Source organism: Lactuca virosa, chromosome 3, assembly GCF_052849685.1.
Source record: "Lactuca virosa cultivar CGN04683 chromosome 3, Lactuca_virosa_CGN04683_v6, whole genome shotgun sequence".
Taxonomy (NCBI): domain Eukaryota; kingdom Viridiplantae; phylum Streptophyta; class Magnoliopsida; order Asterales; family Asteraceae; genus Lactuca; species Lactuca virosa.
Window position 1 is genome coordinate 331,156,049 of NC_136428.1, and position 21,317 is coordinate 331,177,365.

A 21,317-nucleotide genomic window follows, 5' to 3' on the forward strand; every position below is an offset into this window, starting at 1 on the left:
ACCCAGCGTAGTCTGATAAAACAAAACGAGGCCAATACCACAACTTCTTCCGTTCTTCGTTACATTAGAAATAGGCCAGTCCCTTTTAATGGTGAATCCAAGTAGTCGAAGCTTGGATTTCAAGATTGTTTTGGTGCTTACGGCAAAACCAAATCACGTTGCTTCTTCTGTCGTCTCTCATCCCCTCAACAAGTTCAAAGGTACCTCCATTGCTCATTCCACCCTCATTTCATCATTTTCACAATTTGGCACCAGAATATTTACCCCCAAAACGATTTCAGCTCGGTTTCTTTCAACATCTTCTCCCAATCGTCAAACACTGGTTAATCATCCTCGATCTGTAAGTAAGAAGATTACTAACCTTGATGATGCCATCCAACTGTTCGATGAAATGACTAAGAGGGAACCTCTGCCCTCAGTTTTCAAATTTACCTAGTTGTTGCAAGCCGTTACCAAAATGAAACAATATTCTTGTTCCGTTGACCTTTTTAAACAAATGAATGTTGTTCGTGTTCCTGTGAATGCGTACACTATTAGCATTGTGATCAAGTGCTGCTGCCAAATGCACCGCACAAATGAAGGATTTGCAGTCTTAGGCTATGGCTTCAAACACAATATATTACCAAATGTCTGCACCTTCAGCACCCTCTTAAATGGACTTGTCCTAGAAGATAGAGTTCTCAAAGCTGAAAGGTTATTCAAGAAGCTGATCAAAGAAGCACTTTGTGAACCTAATGCAATTATGTACAGCATTATGATTAAAGGACTTTGCAAATCTGGTAATAATGATACAGCCATTGCTTTGCTTAAACTAATGGATGAAAAGGGTTGTAAACCTAATGTGGTGACATATAACACCATCATTGACAGCCTTTGCAAGGACAAAATGGTAGATGATGCTTTAAACCTCTTCAATGAAATGGTCTTCCACAAAGGCATCCTACCTAATGTTGTAACTTACACATCTTTGATTCATGGCCTTTGTAACTTATGTCGTTGGGATGATGTCTCTAATTTGCTCAAAGAGATGGAGGACGAAAATATTTCTCTAGATGTTTAGACGTATAGTATATTAGTTGATGCACTTTGCAAGGAAGGGAAGGTGGAGGATGCAAATTGTATTATCAACTTAATGATTGAAAGAGGGATTGATCCTAATGTAGTGACTTACAGTTCGCTTATTGATGGGTATTGTTTGCGAGGTGAAATGAGCAAAGCAAACGAAGTTTTAAATTTGATGGGGTCTCAAGGTCTGGTCCTGATGTTGTTACGTATAGTAGTTTATTGAATGGGTATTGCAAGAAACTGAAGATAGAAGAAGCCATGGATTTGTTTCATGAAATAACTAAAAAAGGTGGTATGCAACCGGATGTGATCACTTACAACACCTTGTTACATGGATTGTTTCAAGCTGGACGTTGTGAAGCTACATGCGAACTCTTTAACGAGATGCAAGCACACAAACTGATTCCAAATGAAAGCACATACAGAATAGTCTTGAAGGGTCTATGCAACAACAAACAAGTGGATGAAGCACTGACTTTATTTCATCTGAAAGGGGCGAATAAGATAAAATCGGATATTGCTATATATAATATACTTATTGATGGTGCAAGTAAAAGTGAGAAGTTTGATATTGCAAGGAACCTTTTCAATGAACTAACTGTAAAAGGTTTACCACCTGATATTTGGACATATAATACAATGATCGGTGGTTTTTGTCGGGAAGGATTAGTGAGTGAAGCAAAAGAGTTTTTTCTTAAGATGGAGGAAAGGGGCTGCCAGCCGGATAGTGTGACTTACAATGTTCTTCTCCAAGGAATTTTAAAGAACCAACAACATGATATGGTAGAGATGCTTTTACTGGAAATGGAAGGAAGAGGTTTTTCACTTGATGCTTCAACTGTATCAATGTTACTTGATCATATAAAAGCTAGATCTTTAGATGCTTCTTTGCTTAAGCTGATTGGTAAGCTTGTGCCAAAGGAAGAAGTGGATGCTCCTTGTTTTACTGTGTAGATGTCATCTTGGTTTTCTAAAAGGTGTGGTTTTGGTCATCTTTGGTCTGCAAGTTTGTTATCATTTAGTTATTTCTGTTTGCCAATATCAAGTTCATCATTATTATGGCTTGTTCTTCAAGGTTTCTTTTTACTTTTTTCATCTTGTGCCACATTTATGTTCAACTTCACATTAAAATATGCAGCCTGTTTATGTTACTTTTTGATATCTACTCGATACTTATTTAGTATCAATAACTGTTTCTCGAAATGAAAAGCCTACAGAACCATAAGCTCAAAACAAAATAAGCATTTGGTGTTCCAAGATAATTTTCATATTCGTATTGGTCATTTAAGCATACGTAATAAAATGTATTTAATTCTTTGCATAAAAAAAATACAATATTCCATTGTGAGACGTCAAATTAGTTGCACTTATCATTCTTTCTATTTGCAAAATTTGAAGTTAAACCTTTTCATTTGTATCCACCGAACAGGTTTAAGTATGAAGTTTACATACAAGATAACATAAAACCACTTTTTGGTATTCCCATAACAATATGAATCCTCTGTTTTTGTAACTTCTAAATAACCATTTCGCAAGATCAAACTGTTAGTTTTGGGATCATAGTGACAACAAGGACAAAACAGAGCAATGTTCTCTCGAATAGCATTTGGCATAGGAAAAGAACAACATAAAGTTTTGACCAAGTCAATGGAACTATTTTGTTAGATTTTAGTCCCACCCAAAATGGTGGAACTGGATGGAACAAAATATATTTGACAAAAATGCCCTCGTCTCTCTCGTTTCTTCCATGGTTCATCACTAAATACAATAGATTTTGAAAAACAAAGTTCCTTAATCCTCTACCTCTCACAATAGAAACCAAATCCAACTCCTAGATATTTATTTTATATATAAAAAAAAATCTGGTGTTTCTTGTCATTCTATGACTAGAGTTCTTTAATAATTGCTGTAAAATAGCTTCTTTGATTGCGCTTAGAAAAGAATTGGGGATGCCTTCAACAATAAAATGAAATAATTATTGATTGCATTAAAAATTTAATTATGGTCGTTGTTCATAAAATTTTGGTGCAATGAAGAAGCTTTCGGTTCTACTGTTTTCTCGAGTTTAGATAATACAAAAATGCATCAACTAAAATGCTAGTATTTAATGTTGATGTTTATAATTCAAGATAAAATGCTTGAGAAGCAAAAAAAAAAAAAAAAAAAAAAGTTTGATATTTTAGTAAAAAAAAGGTTATCATTGTTCCTCAAAATTTGATTTAATTTTGAGTGAGGTATAATGCACAAAATGTAGATGTTGATAACGTGGGAGTAAATAAATGTGAATTAATTCACGTATTGCAGTAAAAAAAATGTTGTTATTCAAACTTTGATTTAACTTGGGTTTATTTATTTTATTATTTTTCCTTCACAAATGATTCCTATTGATTTAGACAAAGATTTTAGGGTATTTTTATCGGTTATTTTTAAGACAAAATTGCAAGAATAGTCCCTGTGGTATGTCAAAACTAGCAACTTTGGTCCAAAATGGGTTTGGCTCGCAAGGATGGTCCAATAGTTTTGTTTTGTTGCGAGTTTAGTCCAATTTCCTATGAACTTTTTTATAATGACGGATTTGCCCTTTTTAGTTTTATTTTCTTAATTCTTTTTATTGCAAAAATCAGAAATAAAAAAGAGAAATAAAAAATACACACCTCATCCCTCCTTCCTCTCTTTCTCTTTCTCTCTCTAACGCATTTTCATTTGACAAGAACACAAGCTGCCGGAAAAATTAGATCAGTTGGAATCTTCTCGTCGGACCGCCACCCTCTGCCACAGTAGTCACCGTCTAGATGGAGTCACCACCCGCTCATCTCTCTTCCTCCCCCGCTTCAGTTTTCAACATGAGAAACCCTAACTCTAGTTCTTTGTTTACAAATTTGTGGTTCATCAGACCACCATCGGCGCCACCCTTTAGATGTTTAGGTCTCGTTAGCCATGAACTCTAAATCTTTTGGATCTCGGTTCTTCTTTTCTATCAGTTCTTCTCTGGTAGCAATGGCGAGCTCAATGTGACGAAGGCTTTCAAATGGGAGGGTTTTTCAGATCGAAGGGTTTTCAAATCGAAGGATCATAGAGGCGAAGATCTGAAGCTAACAAAGAGGGTTTTGGTGTTTCGAGTGCGAGTCCAAGATAGATCTGAAGAATCGGAGGAGCATGGCGGCGGAGATCTTGAGCTTTTCTTGGTGACGATTTAGGGTTTGTTAATTGGCCGTCGTCACCTCCGTACAGATGAAGACAGAGGTTGCAAAGATCCCAGACAGTAACCCATGTTGGAAACCTATTCCAGTGAGAGGTGGCGACTCCGGCTCCAGCGACTCCAACGTCCGGCCGATGACTTTCCAGATCAAGATACCAATAACATCCACCCTCTTCATCGATTTTGTTTTCAGAAATCGATAATCGATTTGGTTTTCATTTTTGTTTTCTGGACGTTTTCAGATTTCTTGTTCATGAGTGTTCTTGTTTCAATTTGAGTGATATGGAAAAAATTGAGTTTGTAGAAAATTGGATTGTTCATGTTTTAGATTGCAGATGTGAAAAAAAATGATTATATTGTTTTTCAAATATGAAAAAAAATTGTTTTTTTGGAGTGGTGGTGGTGGTTTCCGGTAGCAGTGGTGACCGGACTAGTCTTGTAGGGAATAAAGAAAGTGGGGTTACATTTTCTTTTTTCTTTTGTTTAAATTTTAATTAGAACAATAAAAAGAAATTATAAACAAATAGAAAATTAAATAATAAGGGCAAATCCGTCATTATAAAAAAGTTGATAGGAAATTGGATTAAACTCGCAACAAAACGAAACTATTGTACCATCCTTACGAGCCAAACCCATTTTGGACCAAAGTTGCTAGTTTTGACATACCACAGGGACCATTCTTGCAATTTTGTCTATTTTTAAGGTAATTTAAGTTATTTTGTATTAAGGACATAGTAAATGTGGTTGTGTTTTGTTTTAATCATACCAAACCCTACAAAAATAATTTGTCAACATCCACTTTAGTCTCATCTTGTCCATACTTCAAACAATGCCTAAAGTATGATTTGTATTTTGTGTTGCATATTTAAGTGTCATTGGAATCTTTGAATGATCATCAATTTAACTCGGATAAACGTATTATTCAATTTTATTGTGTTTGCATTTCAAACTTTATTTTGCACCTCATATTTATATTACGAGTGCCAATTCCATTATCCATCAATTTCGTCTCTTTTGCTGCATGTATAAGTATGCATATATTAGTAAGTAATTTTACAACTGCTTCAACAAGGGTCTATTCTAACATAAAATTATTACATATTAAGTTACAAACCCTTAAAGTATAAATGAATAAATTCGGTTAAACGCTATAATTTACAATGGCCACACATTAATAGTTAAAGAATTATATTATGTCTGTAGACTATAATTATGAGAATGAACATTTCATTCTAGTAAATTAAATTCAAAATGAAAATATACAACAAAATTCAATTAAGAATTACCTCGATTTGATTGAAAACCTCTTCATAAAAATTATGTGGTCTTGAAATTGATTTTCGGATCTTAGTAACAAAACCTTTTCCGTGGACTCTTGAGCTTGAGCGATTAACTTCCATACTATCACGTTCATATGTGTGTGTGTTGACGTAAAACTAAAACCTTATAATATGACTTGAACTATGATGAGATGACTTTCCCTATATTCAGATACTAATTAATATATGTATCCAATTGATGATGAAGTGAGAATGGTTGCTTTATAAATGTTTGATATGAAAATATAGTTGAGATCAGGTGCATCGGGACATTGTAGTATTACGAGATAATTTCCATATCTTCGGATATTAACCAAATCCAACTGATGATGAACTCATACTGGTTATTTTAAAAATGTTTCGTATAAAAAGTCGGTGATTATGTACAAATTAAACAGGACATTCTGGAAATATAATATCTTTACAAAATAACGCCTACATATTATACAGTTAGACCGTTATGGACAAAAACACCCCTGCAGGTTTTCTACAAAATTAAGATTCCTAAAAAAATACACGCAACCCGTTTTTTTTTTTTTACCCAGCTTAGTCTGATAAAACAAAACGAGTTCAATAATACGAGTTCTTCCGTTCTTCGTTGTAGGCCAGTCCCTTTTAATGGTGAATCCAAGTAGTCGAAGCTCGCATTTGAAGATTGTTTTGGTGCTTACGGCAAAACCAAAACACGTTGTTTCTTCTGTCGTCTCTCATCCCCTCAACAAGTTCAAAGATACATCCATTGCTCATTCCACCCTCATATCGTCATTTTCACAATTTGGCACCGGAATATTTATCCCCAAAACGATTTCAGCTCGGTTTCTTTCAACATCTTCTCCTAATCGTCAAACACTGGTTAATCATTCTCGGTCCATGAGTGAGAAGATTACTAACCTTGATGATGCCCTCCAACTGTTCGATGAAATGACTAAGAGGAAACCTCTGCCCGCAGTTTTCAAATTTACCCAGTTGTTGCAAGCGGTTACCAAAATGAAACAGTATTCTTGTTCGGTTGAGCTTTTTCAACGAATGAATGCTCTTCGTGTTCCTGTGAATGCGTACACTATTAGCATTGTGATCAAGTGCTGCTGCCAAATGCACCGCACAAATGAAGGATTTGCAGTCTTAGGCTATGGCTTCAAACACAATATATTACCAAATGTCTGCACCTTTAGCACCCTTTTAAATGGACTTGTCCTAGAAGATAGAGTTCTCAAAGCCGAAAGGTTATTCAAGAAGCTGATCAAAGAAGCACTTTGTGAACCTAATGCAGTTATGTACAGCATTATGATTAAAGGACTTTGCAAATCTGGTAATAATGATACAGCCATTGCTTTGCTTAAACTAATGGATGAAAAGGGTTGTAAACCTAATGTGGTCACATATAACACCATCATTGACAGCCTTTGCAAGGACAAAATGGTAGATGATGCTTTAAACCTCTTCAAAGAAATGGTTTTCCACAAAGGCATATTACCTGATGTTGTCACTTACACCTCTTTGATTCATGGCCTTTGTAACTTATGTCGTTGGGATGAGGTCTCTAAATTGCTCAAAGAAATGGAGGACGAAAGGATCTCCCTAGATGTTCAGCTCTATAATACATTAGTTGATGCACTTTGCAAGGAAGGTAAGGTGGAGGATGCAAATTGTATTATCAGCTCAATGATAGAGAGAGGGGAGTATCCTAATGTAGTGACTTACAATTCAATCATAGATGGGTACTGTCTGCGAGGTGAAATGAGCAAAGCAAAGGAAATTCTAAATATAATGAGGTTTCAATGTCTGGTTCCTAATATCGTCACTTATAATAATTTATTAAGTGGGTATTGCAAGAAGTTGAAGATAGAAGAGGCCATGCATTTGTTTCATGAAATAACTAAAAAAGGTATGAAACCAAATGTGATCACTTACAGTATCATGATACAGGGATTGTTTCGAGCTAGACGTTGTAAAGCTGCATGTGAACTCTTTAATGAGATGCGAACAAACAAACTGATGCCAAATGAAAGCACTTACACAATAGTCTTGAAGGGTCTATGCAACAACAAACAAGTGGATGAAGCATTATCTTTGTTTGATTTGATGGGTGACAATAAGCTAAATTCGGATATTTTTGTATACAATATACTCATTGATGGTGCAAGTAAAAGTGGGAAGTTTGATATTGCAAGGAACCTTTTTAATGACCTAACTTTTAAAGGTTTGCAACCTAATGTTTGGTCATACACTGTGATGATCAGTAGTTTTTGTCGGGAGGGTCTTGTGGGAGAAGCAAAAGAGTTGTTATTTAAAATGGAAGATAGTGGTTGCCCACCAGACAATGTGACTTACAATGTTCTTCTCCAAGGAGTTCTAAAGAACAAACAATATGATACTGTAGAGATGCTTTTAAAGGAAATGGAAGCAAGAGGTTTCTCAATTGACGCTTCAACTGTAGAAATGTTACTTCATTATATAAAAACTAGTTGTTTAGATGTTTCTTTGTTTAAGTTGATTGGTAAGCTTGTGCCAAAGGAAGGAGTGGATGCTCCTTGTTTTACAGTGTAGATGACATCCTTGGTTTTCAAAAAGGTGTGGTTTTGGCCATCTTTGGTCTGCAAGTTTGTTATCATTTAGTTGTTTTTGTTTGCCAATATCAACTTCACCTTTATTTTGGCTTGTTCTTAAGTGTTGTTTATTTACTTTTTTCATTTTATGTAACATTTATGTTCAGACTTCACATTAAAATATGTAGCCTGTTCATGTAACTTTTTAATATCTACTCAATACTTATTTAGCGTTATCTACCGTTTCTTGAAATGAAATGTCTACAGTATTGAACTTTTGATTATAATTCAATCCTTTAACTACTAGAACCATAAGGTCAGGACACAATAGGCATTTGGTGTTCAAGATAATTAAAACTATTGGTGTTGGTCATTTACACTTAGTTTCAAACGTATTTAATTCTTTGCATAAAAAATTGGTCCAAGTGATAGAAAGTTTTTTACAATCCAAAGGTATTGAGAAAAAAAAAACACATTAGTCATGGCAACACACATGTATTGGATATTGAATTCAAATGTATCAAGATTCATATTTACTAGGAGAACTAGATTATGACCCGCGTAAAACGCGAGGAACATATAAAAATAAACATATAAAGGTATAAAAAAATTGGCACAAAAAAAAATACAAAGTAACAAAAACAGATTTTAACGTTATTGGTAACAATGAAAAGTCTGGAAAAAAAACAATGAAATATATGCATATCTGTAATCATTGAAAGACCTTTTTGTAGACAATAATTTTTGTTTTATTAGTTGGACGGCATTCCTCATAACATATTAGTACATTCAGTAATTTTTTTTACTTAGAATCTATGATTTGGGCTTCAATGACATGTCCTCAAAACAATCTGGTCACTCCGCCTCACATAAAGAATATGAACTCATATATCCCTTCATCTTTCATCAATTATATGAACTCATATGTTTTCCCTTCTATCTTTCATCAATCCTATCACTTAGTTCTCTTTCAACGATTCATTACTTTTGACGATTGGTTAGTAATTTCTTCTCGATGAAAGTTTGTTATTGATTTGATTTAAAATTATAAGTACAATGCAATTTGAGTTTAAAATGAGAATGCATTTTTTTATTTAAGAATTTGTTGTCTTCTGAGTTAAAAGTTAAAATATTTCATTGTTGTCGGTTGCAAAAAAAATGTGTTATTATCTTTAGTTAAAAAATAAAGTTTTAATTAAAAATTATCAAATTTAATTAATCTTATCAGCAATTATCCTTTTTTGATTAACAACTATTATTTTCAATAATTTTTTATTTGACATAAATGAATAATATTAGTTTAAGTTGTAAATTTTATGAAAATCTTTAAATCGTCATTTTTATATAACATTTTTTAATCTAATTTTAAACCTTTTAATAAAAATAACTTACGCGGACTATAAATGACAAATTTACCCTACAAACAAACTTCCCTTCTTTTACAAAAAATCTCATCTTCTCTCCTACTCTAATAAAAGAGTCATTTTTACTGCCACATGTCATTTCCTCAACGTCTCAACAATTCATTTTCCCGCTCACTTTCATTGCAAGTTAAATTACTTTATACCGTTGAGCCATAGAATCTGCATACATCCGGTAAAACTTGAATTACCAATCTAACCATCAACATTAAAGTCTCCATAAATTCCGTTTCAATAATATGATTCCGTTTAACAATGTTGTATTTCAATTCTCCCAACTATAAACACCATAAAAAAATCATATTTTAATAAATGCAATAATGCATCATGTTGTTGACATTTTGTTTAACTATTGTGCGATCTTTATTAATGAAAGACTTTTATACAATTTATTGAAAAATCAATATTATTCCTTTTAATTTTGAAATTATCTTTATCTATTTTCTTACTCTTCCCTGATTATCGAAACCTGACACATCCACACATATGACATGTTTATAGTTTTGAATTTTATTACACTCCATATGTTAATTATGTTTTTAAGTTATAGCATCCTACTTTGATTTTAATCTTGTATGCCAGTGTACTTTCAATCTTTCATTTATTTCCATGTAACCTGTGATGACATTGTATTTTCATTGTTAATCTAGAATGGTAGCTGAAGAGAATAAATCTCAGATCGATTAGATCTTTCACAGGTAAAAGATGAAGATCAAACAAAACAAACACAATAATATTAAGAACACAGAACAGAATCAACGTTATGCTTATGATTCAAATATAGTCACGCCTCAGCAGAGCTCTATGAAGAACTTCCACTGTAGAGGCGAGCTAGGGTTTACAATCCTCAATCAGAATCAATAAAAGCTTTTTTACAAAGGCTGCATGCATGCAGCTTAAATACTAAACCCTAGTGAAAACATGCACGGTTGGACAGACCCGAACCGGCAATCAAAACTGGGCTAAGGACCGAGCCCATGACGCAACACTATAAGCCCAACAATCTCCCCCTTTGCGTCAAATGAGGCGAGAGATCATTTTCTTTGAGTAGGCTTCCCAGTCTTGACAACCTTGAACAACCGAGGGATGATTGCAAGAAGTGTTTGCCGAAACTGAATGTACCATCGTAGCATGTCAGTAAACAGCTTCTTGTCGGTTGCAGAATTCTGATTGCACTTGTGGATAATCTCCAAAATATGCTCCAAGCAAGCAGTTGAGAATAAGTGCTTATCACACAGAGCGAAGATACACTTTTGCTTTTCGCCTCTGAGGAACATCACTGTGTGAGACTGGGGATCAATTCTACCCTTGACCATAACATTTACATCGCCCATTCTGCCAGAAGGTTTTATCGTTGGACGCTTGTGAATGGCAGAGGCGACCTCTTGGTCCATTTTCGCTACTTCGTGAATGTAGCATACAAGCATTCGCTTGATATGGTCTATGATCGGATGATACTCCTGAGGATTGGACAGCAAAATGTTGTTGAGGAGTATCCAGTCGTGTGGGTTAAGGTTCGGTAGATCAGCCAGGGAAAAGTTGTGAACCGAGCCTTCAGAGCCTCGAGTCACTTTGAATTTCACATTAACAAACTTCCCTGCTGAGTAAGGCTTCAGCACCTTGACAGTAGTAATTTTTTGTAAGCTCCATGTCAGGTACTGTGGTTGAGCAAATTCCAGATAGAACTCCAAAAGATCCCAATCAACCTTCGGGTCTGGAGAGGGAATAGGCACAGTAGAGTTGAAGCAGTGAAAAATGAATGCCTTTCGCGTGATAGACATGTCAAACTGTGCATCCTTGGAGTTTTCAAGCCCAAACGACATCACAGGCTCAAGCCAAAGTGTACTTGGTTCGTCAATAGCACACCTTTAGAGCGAATCAAGAGTCCACTCAGGAAAAATGGACTTCTTCTTTTCCAGGAGCTCTTTTTCTTTCAGCTCTTTTTCAAGCTCAAGCGATTCCTTCCTAAGCTTTTCTTCAAGCTCTTTATCAGATGTCTTCATTTTTTGAAAAGGATTAGAGGGATCTGCTTGAAAATTATCTTCAATGTCATCATCATCAATTTCATCATCTTCTCCAATTTTCTTCTTCTTGTTATCCATTTTGCTGCCCGAAGCTACATTATCCTTCGGTGCAGCAGTTGAGTTAGGTTCGGGAGGAGGTTGAGTTTGGTCCTTTTCCTTTTCCTTTTCTTTCCCTTCTTCTCCCCCTTGTTTCGGCTGAACAGGGGTCACCGAAACACCCTGAATACGACTTAGGATGTCCAGTGCTGGCCTAAGTTTCTCAGCCAAGTGTCTTCGGATAGTAATGGAGAGAATGAGATCATAGGCTTCAATAATGTGAAGCAAAATGGAATGAACGTCACCAACTGAGCTTCGTATTACCTCCCTCTCAGATTTCAAATCGTTGAGTTCAGCTGTGGCAGTGCGAAGCTTGAGGTTCTGCATCTTCAGCTGAGAGGTTCGCTTGTCGAGTTCATCCATGATGCGATTTTCCACAGCAAGTTCTGTTTCCAACTGAGTTAGACGCTCATTCACCTGTGTATGAAGACGTGCGTTGGCACTTTCAATGGCCTTTCGAGCACCCTCAAGATTAGCCCTTTCGGTTTCAAGAGAACTCTGGAGAGTCGCAACCGAGTCATTGACTGTTTTGGCGTTCTTTTGAGCAGCAGCCTGCAAAGAATCTAAGAATAATTGAGCTTCAGAAATTACTTTTTTGACTTTTTCGGTCGCATCTTTGCATTCTTTGGTAGAAGCCTCAACAGCAAGGGAGGCTTTCTGGCATTGGGAAGTGGATACGTCAATAGCTTTAGCTGCAGCGGTAAGGGAGGCACTTTGTTCTTGAACCACTGAGAAGAACAATGCCTTGAGAGCAGCGTCTGAATAAGCCCCAGAGGAAGAGGAGGAAAGCAGCTTATCAAGTTTGTTGTTGACTGCTTTGAGATGACGCTTGGAAACAGGTTCATCGTCGTCTTCATCACTTTGTACACGGTAAGAACTAAAATAAGTGGAATCAAATTCCAAGTCCTCACCGCCTAGAACTAGGTTGGTGTCAGTAGATGGTGTTGGTGATTGAGGTTCGGTTGTTAGTGGAGGTTCGGTGGTAACAGGGGGTTCGGTTGTGAATGTAGTTTCGGGTGCTGAAGAACGAGCCCCCGTATCAGATACGTTGGTTCGAACTCCAGTAGTGGTGGTAGTAGTGGAATCGGTGAAGATAGGTGTAGGAATGGGAATAGTGGAGGAAGGTTGAGATGTAATCACAGGAAAAATGGGAGGGATGGAGATAGGTACCGAAACTGGTGGAGGAGAGGGAGCATGGGATTGAAAGGGTACCTCTGGTGTGGGCGAACGTGGTGGAGTATTACCACGAACCAAAACCTCATCCTCTGAACTCTCACCTTCAGATTCACTTGGTGGAGTTGGTGGTTGAGTAGGAGGAACATACTCTGAATCAGAATCACTGGATGATTGGAGAATTAACCGGCGAGCAGGTTTCTTAACTTTCTTCGCTTTCGGCTGGGCTGGAGCTGCTTTTTTCAAATTTCGCTTCCGAGGGGTTTGAACTTTGGAGACTTGGCCCCCCTTATCCCCCTTTTTCACTTCTGGCTTTTTGCCTCTTTTCGCAGGCATGTCTGCTTCTTCGATTGATGTTATCATTTCGGCCGTGAGTTCCCTTGGACCAGAGGAGGGAAGCTTCTTGTACTCCTGAATAATTTTGCTTGTAGGAGGCACAGAAGCATACATCGACTCAGGAATGGAGCCAATGAAAATGAATTTTGAGGCATGAGTAACGATGATGTTGGTAGTGTGAAAAGTGGTAATGGTAGAAAGCATGGAGTCTGCCATAATCGGAACATGAAACCGATCCATGATCCACTGAGTAACAACAGTCCAAAAACGAGCACAGGAAATCTCAGTGTGCCGGGATGAAGATGATAAACTTTGAATCAGTTGATGCCATAAAACCGTGCCAAAGTCTAGATTGAGACCGTGATACACCCCATAAAGAATAGTCATGAAGAACTTACTTGCACCATCGGAACCAGCACTTCTTTCAGAAAGTCCTTTGAAGAGCAGTGTGAAGAGGCCATTCCATGGAGGAGGAAGGCAGGACTTTTTGAACCTTGTCACAGTTGTTAGGGTTTTAGTATAACCCATGTTGTAGAACATTGAGAAGAGTTGGCCAGTGGTAATAGAATCAGGGTTCACTATGGACTCTTCGTTTGCAAGCCCTAGAAGAGTACAGAAACGATTCTTTGATATTGAAGCCTTTTGATTGAGAATATCGAAGAAAATTTTGTCTGCCCCTTTGTCATATGTTGCAGATGAGTAGACTTGAGAGAGACAAGACATCGGAACAACTTCAGCGGTTGTTAGGGCTTTGGCGAGTGGGGAATACTTCAGACATTCCACCACTTGATACATGTACGTATCATACAGAAAAGGAGAGAGATCGATCAGTAGGTTCTGATTAGGCTTGATGGCAAGAAGAGTGGAGCGTGCATAAGTTTCTTGAACAGATGATGATTCTGCCATTGTAGAAGCTTGGAGAAGAAGATGAACGGTAAGATGAATCACCTTTGTTCTTTGAGAGAGTTTTGGAGGTGATAAAAGGTGAAAGATCAGCGTGCCAAAACCTTTTATACGTACAAGTAGGAGAGAGAAAAATCCGGCTGATATTTTGGAATTATTTGAAACGACGCCTGATTTGACGGATGAACAGTTGGCATACTCGATGATGACGCAGGAAAGAGAAAGGACGTTTCCTTTTTACACGCCAGTCCATAAAAAGTGCTTTTTCAAACCGTCGAAACGATTGGATAATGCGGAGTCAGTCTTAACGTTATCCCAATCGTCACCCCATATTTCACATGAATCGTCATTGCCTTTTAACTTTATCGAGCATTGAAATACTTGATGAAACGAAGCCGGAATAATTAGAGCACCATGAATAGAACCAGATTTTGGAAAATCAAAAGATTTTCGTGCATAGAGTGTAAATAATAAAGAAATAAAGCAAACTTTTTGTGATAAGTGGTGATGTCTTAAAAAGACATAAAGCAACTGATTCTGGGCACGAATCTCTTCCTTCAAAGTCAAGAGAGACATTAAAGTGCTTGTGTGGCTTCCCATTAAATAACGATCAAATACTTGTTAAGAAGTATTGAAAGGCATCTTTTAAATTTAAAGCTTATAACGGGTGGTCGTCGCTTCAATTCATGAATTCGAGACTTGATATAAGACCGAAACAGAATGAAGTACTTGTGGGGCCAATGTAGCCTTTTAAACAAGTAGGTAGGAAACATATTCAGTGACTTGGTGAAAATTATAGCCGGAAATCTCAAAAAAATAACTGGATCCTTGGGGAAGAAAGATTCTTGGTAATAGAATTTTTCAGAAGAATCACTCAAAATAAAAGAGATTTCATTTATAATATATATGTCATGTACCGTTAATTCGTTAATGGTATTGAATGGTGGGTTTCACTTAGTACGTAGTGACACGAAACTAAGATCATTAACACAGATTTTGTATAACCATAAACCTCAGTGGTTATTGCTGAGAGTCTCAAGGGTTACAATATGTGAAACGAATCAGTGATGGAGAAAAATAAGGTGGGTAATAGAACCGAAAGTGCCTCTGCTAGAACAGATTGAGAAAGCAGAAAAACTCTTAACTCAATTTGAGAAGAGTATGGCAGCTCATGATTAGAGTAAATGTGATAGCCGGATTGGTGAGACAAGATTTGTATGTATCAAGTCATTAAGGCTTTACTCAGAATCGTTCGAGGCTTTGGTCAACATATAACAGCATGCTTCTAGGGACACTTAACTAGTACACAGTTGAGATTAATACATGTTGGAGCCTTATCAGTGAGAGTAACATTTATACAAGAGAAAGCATAAAAAAAATATTTTTGTATTTTGTGAAAATTTTAATTAAAACGAAAGAAAAAAACAATATTTTTGGATTTTATGAAAAAAAAACAATATTTTTGGATTTTAAAATAATATACAAAAGAATACAATGAAAACGCCTTGAAATGAAAAAGAAGCGAACGAGTTCAGATAGACCGAACCCGAAATAGACCGAACCCGAAATAGACCGAACGCTCGGTTCATTTCGGTTCATGGTCGAGCCGAACCTTGAAATAGACCGAACGCTCGGTTCATTTCAGTTCACTCTATTTCGCTTCTTACCTTTATTGAAGCGAAGGCGATTTTGGTACTGATTCTGATTCCATCATTCCTAGGCCTTGCAAAATCTTGTTGAAGCTTGCTTCAGGAAGAGCCTTAGTGAATATATCTGCCAGTTGATCAGTTGTCCTTACGAAGTGAATTTCTACATTGCCATCTTCCACGTGATCTTTGATGAAGTGATACCTCAGTGCGATATGTTTAGTCTTTGAATGTTGCATTGGGTTGTGACAGATTCTAATTGCACTTTCAGAGTCGCAATATAGTGGGATTTTCTTCATGTTCAGCCCATAATCTCTAAGCTGACTTTGTATCCATACAACTTGAGATGTGCATGATGCTGCAGCGATGTATTCAGCTTCTGCAGTGGAAAGAGAAACACATGTTTGTTTCTTCGATTGCCAGCTGACCAATTTACCGTCTAGAAATTGGCATCCTCCAGTGGTGCTTTTACGGTCTAATCCACAGCCACCTAAGTCAGCATCTAAGAACGCTTGAACAAAGAATCCTGAGTTGGCTGGATACCACAGACCGAGAGAGGAGGTTCGCTTCAGATAGCGAAAGATGTTTTTCACAGCTTGCAAATGAGGTTCGCGTGGGTTAGCTTGGAATCTGGCACAATAGCAAACTGAGAACATGATGTCAGGCCTACTGGCTGTGAGATACATAAGTGAGCCAATCATTTGTCGATAAAGCATCATGTCAGCGGCTGGTTTCTCTAATGAAGGTGTAAGCTTTGTCCCAAAAGCCATTGAAACTTTAACTCTGGAATCTCCCATCATACCAAACTTAGCAAGTAGTGTCTTGGTGTATGCCTCCTGATTAATAAAAATGCCTTCGGGTCCCTGTCTAATGTTTAAGCCAAGGAAAAAGTTAATTGGACCCATTGAGCTCATCTCAAATTTAGTTTCCATCAACTTCCTGAATTCAGTTGTTAAGCTGGGATTCGTGGAGCCGAAGATGATATCATCAACGTAAATTTGGACTATCATAAGGTGGTTACCTTCTCTCTTACGAAAGAAGGTTGGGTCAACCGAACCTTGTTTGAATTTAGACATTTTTAGAAATTAAGTGAGAGTTTCATACCATGCTCTGGGAGCCTGTTTTAGGCCATATACCACTTTGTCAAGAATATAACAGTGATCTGGATGCTCCTCGTTTACGAAGCCTGGCGGTTGCTCAACGTACACAGTTTCTTCAAGTTCTCCGTTGAGAAAAGCACACTTGACGTCCATCTGATAGACTTCAAAGTTTTTGTGTGCAGCATAGGCAAGAAAGATACGAACAGACTCTAATCTTGCAACTGGAGCGAAAGTCTCTTCATAATCGATACCTTCTTCTTGACAATAGCCTTTCACCACTAAGCGAGCTTTGTTACGAATTACGTTCCCTTCCTTATCCATCTTGTTTCTGAATACCCATTTGAGACCGACAACCGAAGCATCCTTTGGAGTTGGAATAAGACGCCATACTTTGTTCCTTTCAAACTCATTCAGCTCATCTTGCATGGCCTGAACCCATTCAGAATGATCAAGTGCTGAATTAACAGTCTTCGGTTCAACTTTGGAAACAAAGGAGTTGAACATGCAAAACTCTACTTGAGAAAAGAGTGCATCTTGTTTCGCTTTGATCTGTGATCGAGTTAACACTGTTTCTGAATATTCTCCAATAATTTGACTATGAGGATGATCTTTGGTCCATTTAATAAGCGGTGGATAGTTTGGATCACAAGAGGGATCCAATTCTGCATTTATTTCTTCTTCCAATTCTGATAGAGTATCATCATAATTGACATGTGTACTCTCCCCCTTGAATGATGACACTAATTCTGGATCAGAATGTTCCCCTTCGTTTGGACTTTCGGTTGAGCCAGATGATTGTGACGTTGAATTCTCCCCCTGGAATGAAGGACCTTGATCGTGTTGTAGAGTCGGACCCTCCCCCTGGACAGAAAGACGGTCATTTGAAGGTTCACCTTCGACTGGCCTCTCGGTTGCTTTAGGTTGATCAACAACCATCTTTTGAGCAGCATCATCGATGATTTGCTTTAGACTGTCAACCTTGTTATCTTTCGCCATTAATTCAGAATGAATTGTCGTTGGAGGCTCATCAAAAAGAAGCATATATTGCTCGAAAAGATTTGAAATAGGGGCTGTTACTTGACCAGTCTTTGGAAAGATTTCCTGAGTTGTACCTTCGGTTGCTTTCATCTTTTTGACATATCTATCGTCAAAAGTGACATAGTATGTTTCTTCAATCTTCTTAGAGCGCTTGTTTAAAACCCTATATGCCTTAGAATTCAGGGAGTAACCTAAGAATATTCCTTCATCAGCCTTAGCATCGAACTTATTTCGCTTCTCTTTAGAGTTGAAGACGAAGCACCTTGAACCAAACACATGGAATAATTTCACGTTCGGTTTGCGATTGTTCAAGATCTCATAAGGAGTGTGGGATAATCGCTTGTTTAGATATGATCTGTTCTGAGTGTAACAAGCGGTAGCTATAGCATCAGCCCAGAAATACAGAGGCAATGAAGCGAAGCTGAGTATAGTGCGAGCTGCTTCGCACAGAGATCGGTTTCGCCTTTCGACGATTCCATTCTGCTGTGGAGTATATGGGGCTGAAAAATTATGAGTTGTTCCCTTCTCAGCAAGAAAATCTTCGAAATCTTTGTTTTTGAATTCCAAGCCGTTGTCGCTTCTTACGTTACGAACAACTTTCCTTAGTTGAATTTCAACCTGCTTTATGAAGAGCTTGAGCCTTGGAGTAGCCTCAGATTTTTGCTTCAAGAAAAATACCCATGTGAAGCGAGAGAAGTCGTCGACGATAACCAGAATGTACTTGTTTCCACCAATGCTTTCAATGGAAGAGGGACCATACAGATCGATGTGCAATAGATCCAATGGTTCTATCACCTTTGTATTGATAATGGAGGGATGACTTTGTCTACTCTGCTTTCCCATTTCACAGGCTGCACATAGATGTTCTTTGTCGAATTTGAGAACTGGAAGACCTCGAACATGATCTCCTAAAACCAGCTTGTTGATATCCTTGAAATTAAGATGAGAGAGTCGTCGATGCCATAACCAACTTTCATCTGAATGAGCCTTCGTGAGTAAGCAAACTGCTGGTTTACCTCGAATTGGGTTGAGGTTCAAAGGGTACATTTCCCCCTTTCGCTTCGATTTCAGTAGAATGTTATTTGACTTCTTCTCAACAATTTCTGAGCCTTCATCATCAAACGATACCTTCAATCCAGTTCCAACTACCAGCTGAGATACGCTGATAAGATTGTGTTGGAGCCCTTCAACATACGCGACCTTTCTGATTGAGAAATCACCATTCGTAATCATTCCATAGCCTTTGATAGTTCCAAACGAGTTGTTGCCATACTTTACAATACCACCATCCTTGAGAGACCTAAATTCCCTCAGTTCTTCCTTCCTTCCTGTCATGTGACGCGAGCAGCCACTATCAATATACCATTCTTTGTCAAACTGCTCGTCACGCATAACCTGCAAAAATTAAGCAGATTTAGGAACCCAAAGTTTCTTGGGTCCTTGTGAGCCTTTTACAGGAGAGGGAATAGTAAGAGAGATATCAACCAAATAAGTACGTTTAATTAAAGTTGTTTCATCTTTTCTTTTTATAGTGAAAACTTTAATTTTATTTGACTTAGATTCGATAGACGTAGGATTTGAAGTGTTGACGTCTGCATTCTTTTGGAACTCTTTTGGACGTCTGTTATCTTCTGGAAAGAGCTTTCCTTTCCCCTTTAAATCTTTGGAAGAATAAGAATTGGAATGAGAAGAGTTAGGTTTAGAAGCGACATTGGATCTTCTGTTCGTTTGATTGAACTTGTAGGTTTGAGGACCGAAACCTCTCTTTCGGTTGATGTTGGGTTGAGGACCGAAACCGCTCTTTCGGTTGATGTTGGGTTGAGGACCGAAACCGCTCTTTCGGTTGATGTTGGGTTGAGGACCGAAACCGCTCTTTCGGTTGATGTTGGGTTGAGGACCGAAACCGCTCTTTCGGTTGATGTTGGGTTGAGGACCGAAACCACTCTTTCGGTTGATGTTGGGTTGAGGACCGAAACCTCTCTTTCGGTTCCTTTCAGTCGAGGGACCGAAACTACCCTTTTGGTTCATTTCAGTTGAGGGACCGAAACTACCCTTTCAGTTCCTTTCTTGCTGCGAACCTAAGCTTTCCTTTTGGTTCCTTATCTCCTTTTGTTTTGAAGGTTTTTCATAGTGAACATAATTAGGATTTTGAGATCTCCAGAATTGCTTCCTTTCGGTAAGGTTTTTCTTGTACCTCATATTTTTTTGATGCTTTATTTCTCTCACCTGTTTTGGGTTTCTGTGAATGTTAGCCTTTTTCTCAGAACTTTGAGTATTAACATTGCACCTAGGTGAATTGGTTTCGCTTGAAATAACCACTTGCTCATCTGAAGACTTTTTAGTCCCACTTGTGCTCGGCTCATCAAAACGAGTAGGATCATTAAGTGGTTCGGCTATATATCTGCCTCTCACTCTCCATGTGGTCTTCTGTGACAAACCTACTGTTTCATCAGCATTGTCAATAGGTGCTGACCAGAAGAATTCATCACATCCGTCAACATTATCTTCTGCTACTATCGCCGTCAGTTCGGCTGTTTGTTGCTGAGTTACTCCATTAACCTTGTATACTTGATTTGGAGTGGATTGTACCTTTTGATACACAACCGCTTTTTCTTTAAGGACTTTGGTCGTGTCTTTGGATAGTCGAGCGTATTCAACTGAATTTTCAGAAATCAGATTTTTGTGGGTTTTAGGTTCGCTCTTGACAAACTCAGAACAGTCCACCACATCCTCTACAGAGATTTCACTCAGATCATCGTCCTCATTAAGTTCAGATGCACTTTCAACATTAATTTTATTTTCTGAACTTAATTTGGCATTCAACGAGTCAAATTTCTGTACAGTTTCGGCTCTTAACTTCAATCTATCATTCTCATCTAACAGATTTTTGAGCATGTCCTTATGGTCCTTGGACTTTATGTAGGATTCAATTTTGTCAAGACCGATTTTGTATGTAGGTGAGATCTCATCAGAGGATACAACACTTTCACAGATGTAAGCTTCAGCATTGATTTCATCCTCCTTTAACTCAAGGAAGGGCAAAATCATGCGATGTATCTTCTTTCCTATTTCACAATCGAGATGCAACTGTGTGATATTAAAATAAAGTCTTTTAGCAATCAAACAAAACACATTTCGTTGTTTTAACAGTTTAAGATTGTCTCTTTGAAAATAAATCGACTCATCCTTAGACCTAATCAACTCTTTTTCCTTCAGCTCAATCCACATCCTCCTTTCCTCACTCTTCGACGATACCCTGCTAATTTGATCAGTCAGGTTAGAGTTTGTGACACGGGTTTGGGAAAGACTACTACTTATACTAGAAAATTTAGATTTTAAGCTATTCAGTTCCTTTTCATAGTTAGTAACAGGTATTTTTAGAGAAGCAAGAATATTTTGTACCTTCTTGATCAACTCATCACATTCATTGATCTGTGTACTAACAGGTTTC

The 21,317-nt window shown here is 37.5% G+C and overlaps 1 protein-coding gene and 1 pseudogene across 1 annotated transcript; both read left to right on the top strand.

Moving 5' to 3' along the window:
- Positions 1–376: 376 nt before the first annotated feature.
- On the top strand, positions 377–2,019 carry LOC145164763 (uncharacterized; annotated as a pseudogene).
- Positions 2,020–6,119: 4,100 nt separating this feature from the next.
- Positions 6,120–8,285, top strand: LOC145167419 (uncharacterized). The gene has a single exon (XM_079086623.1). It carries the CDS (start codon positions 6,202–6,204, stop codon positions 8,128–8,130), a length of 1,929 nt encoding a protein of 642 aa, XP_078942749.1. The 5' UTR covers positions 6,120–6,201; the 3' UTR covers positions 8,131–8,285.
- Positions 8,286–21,317: the final 13,032 nt, after the last annotated feature.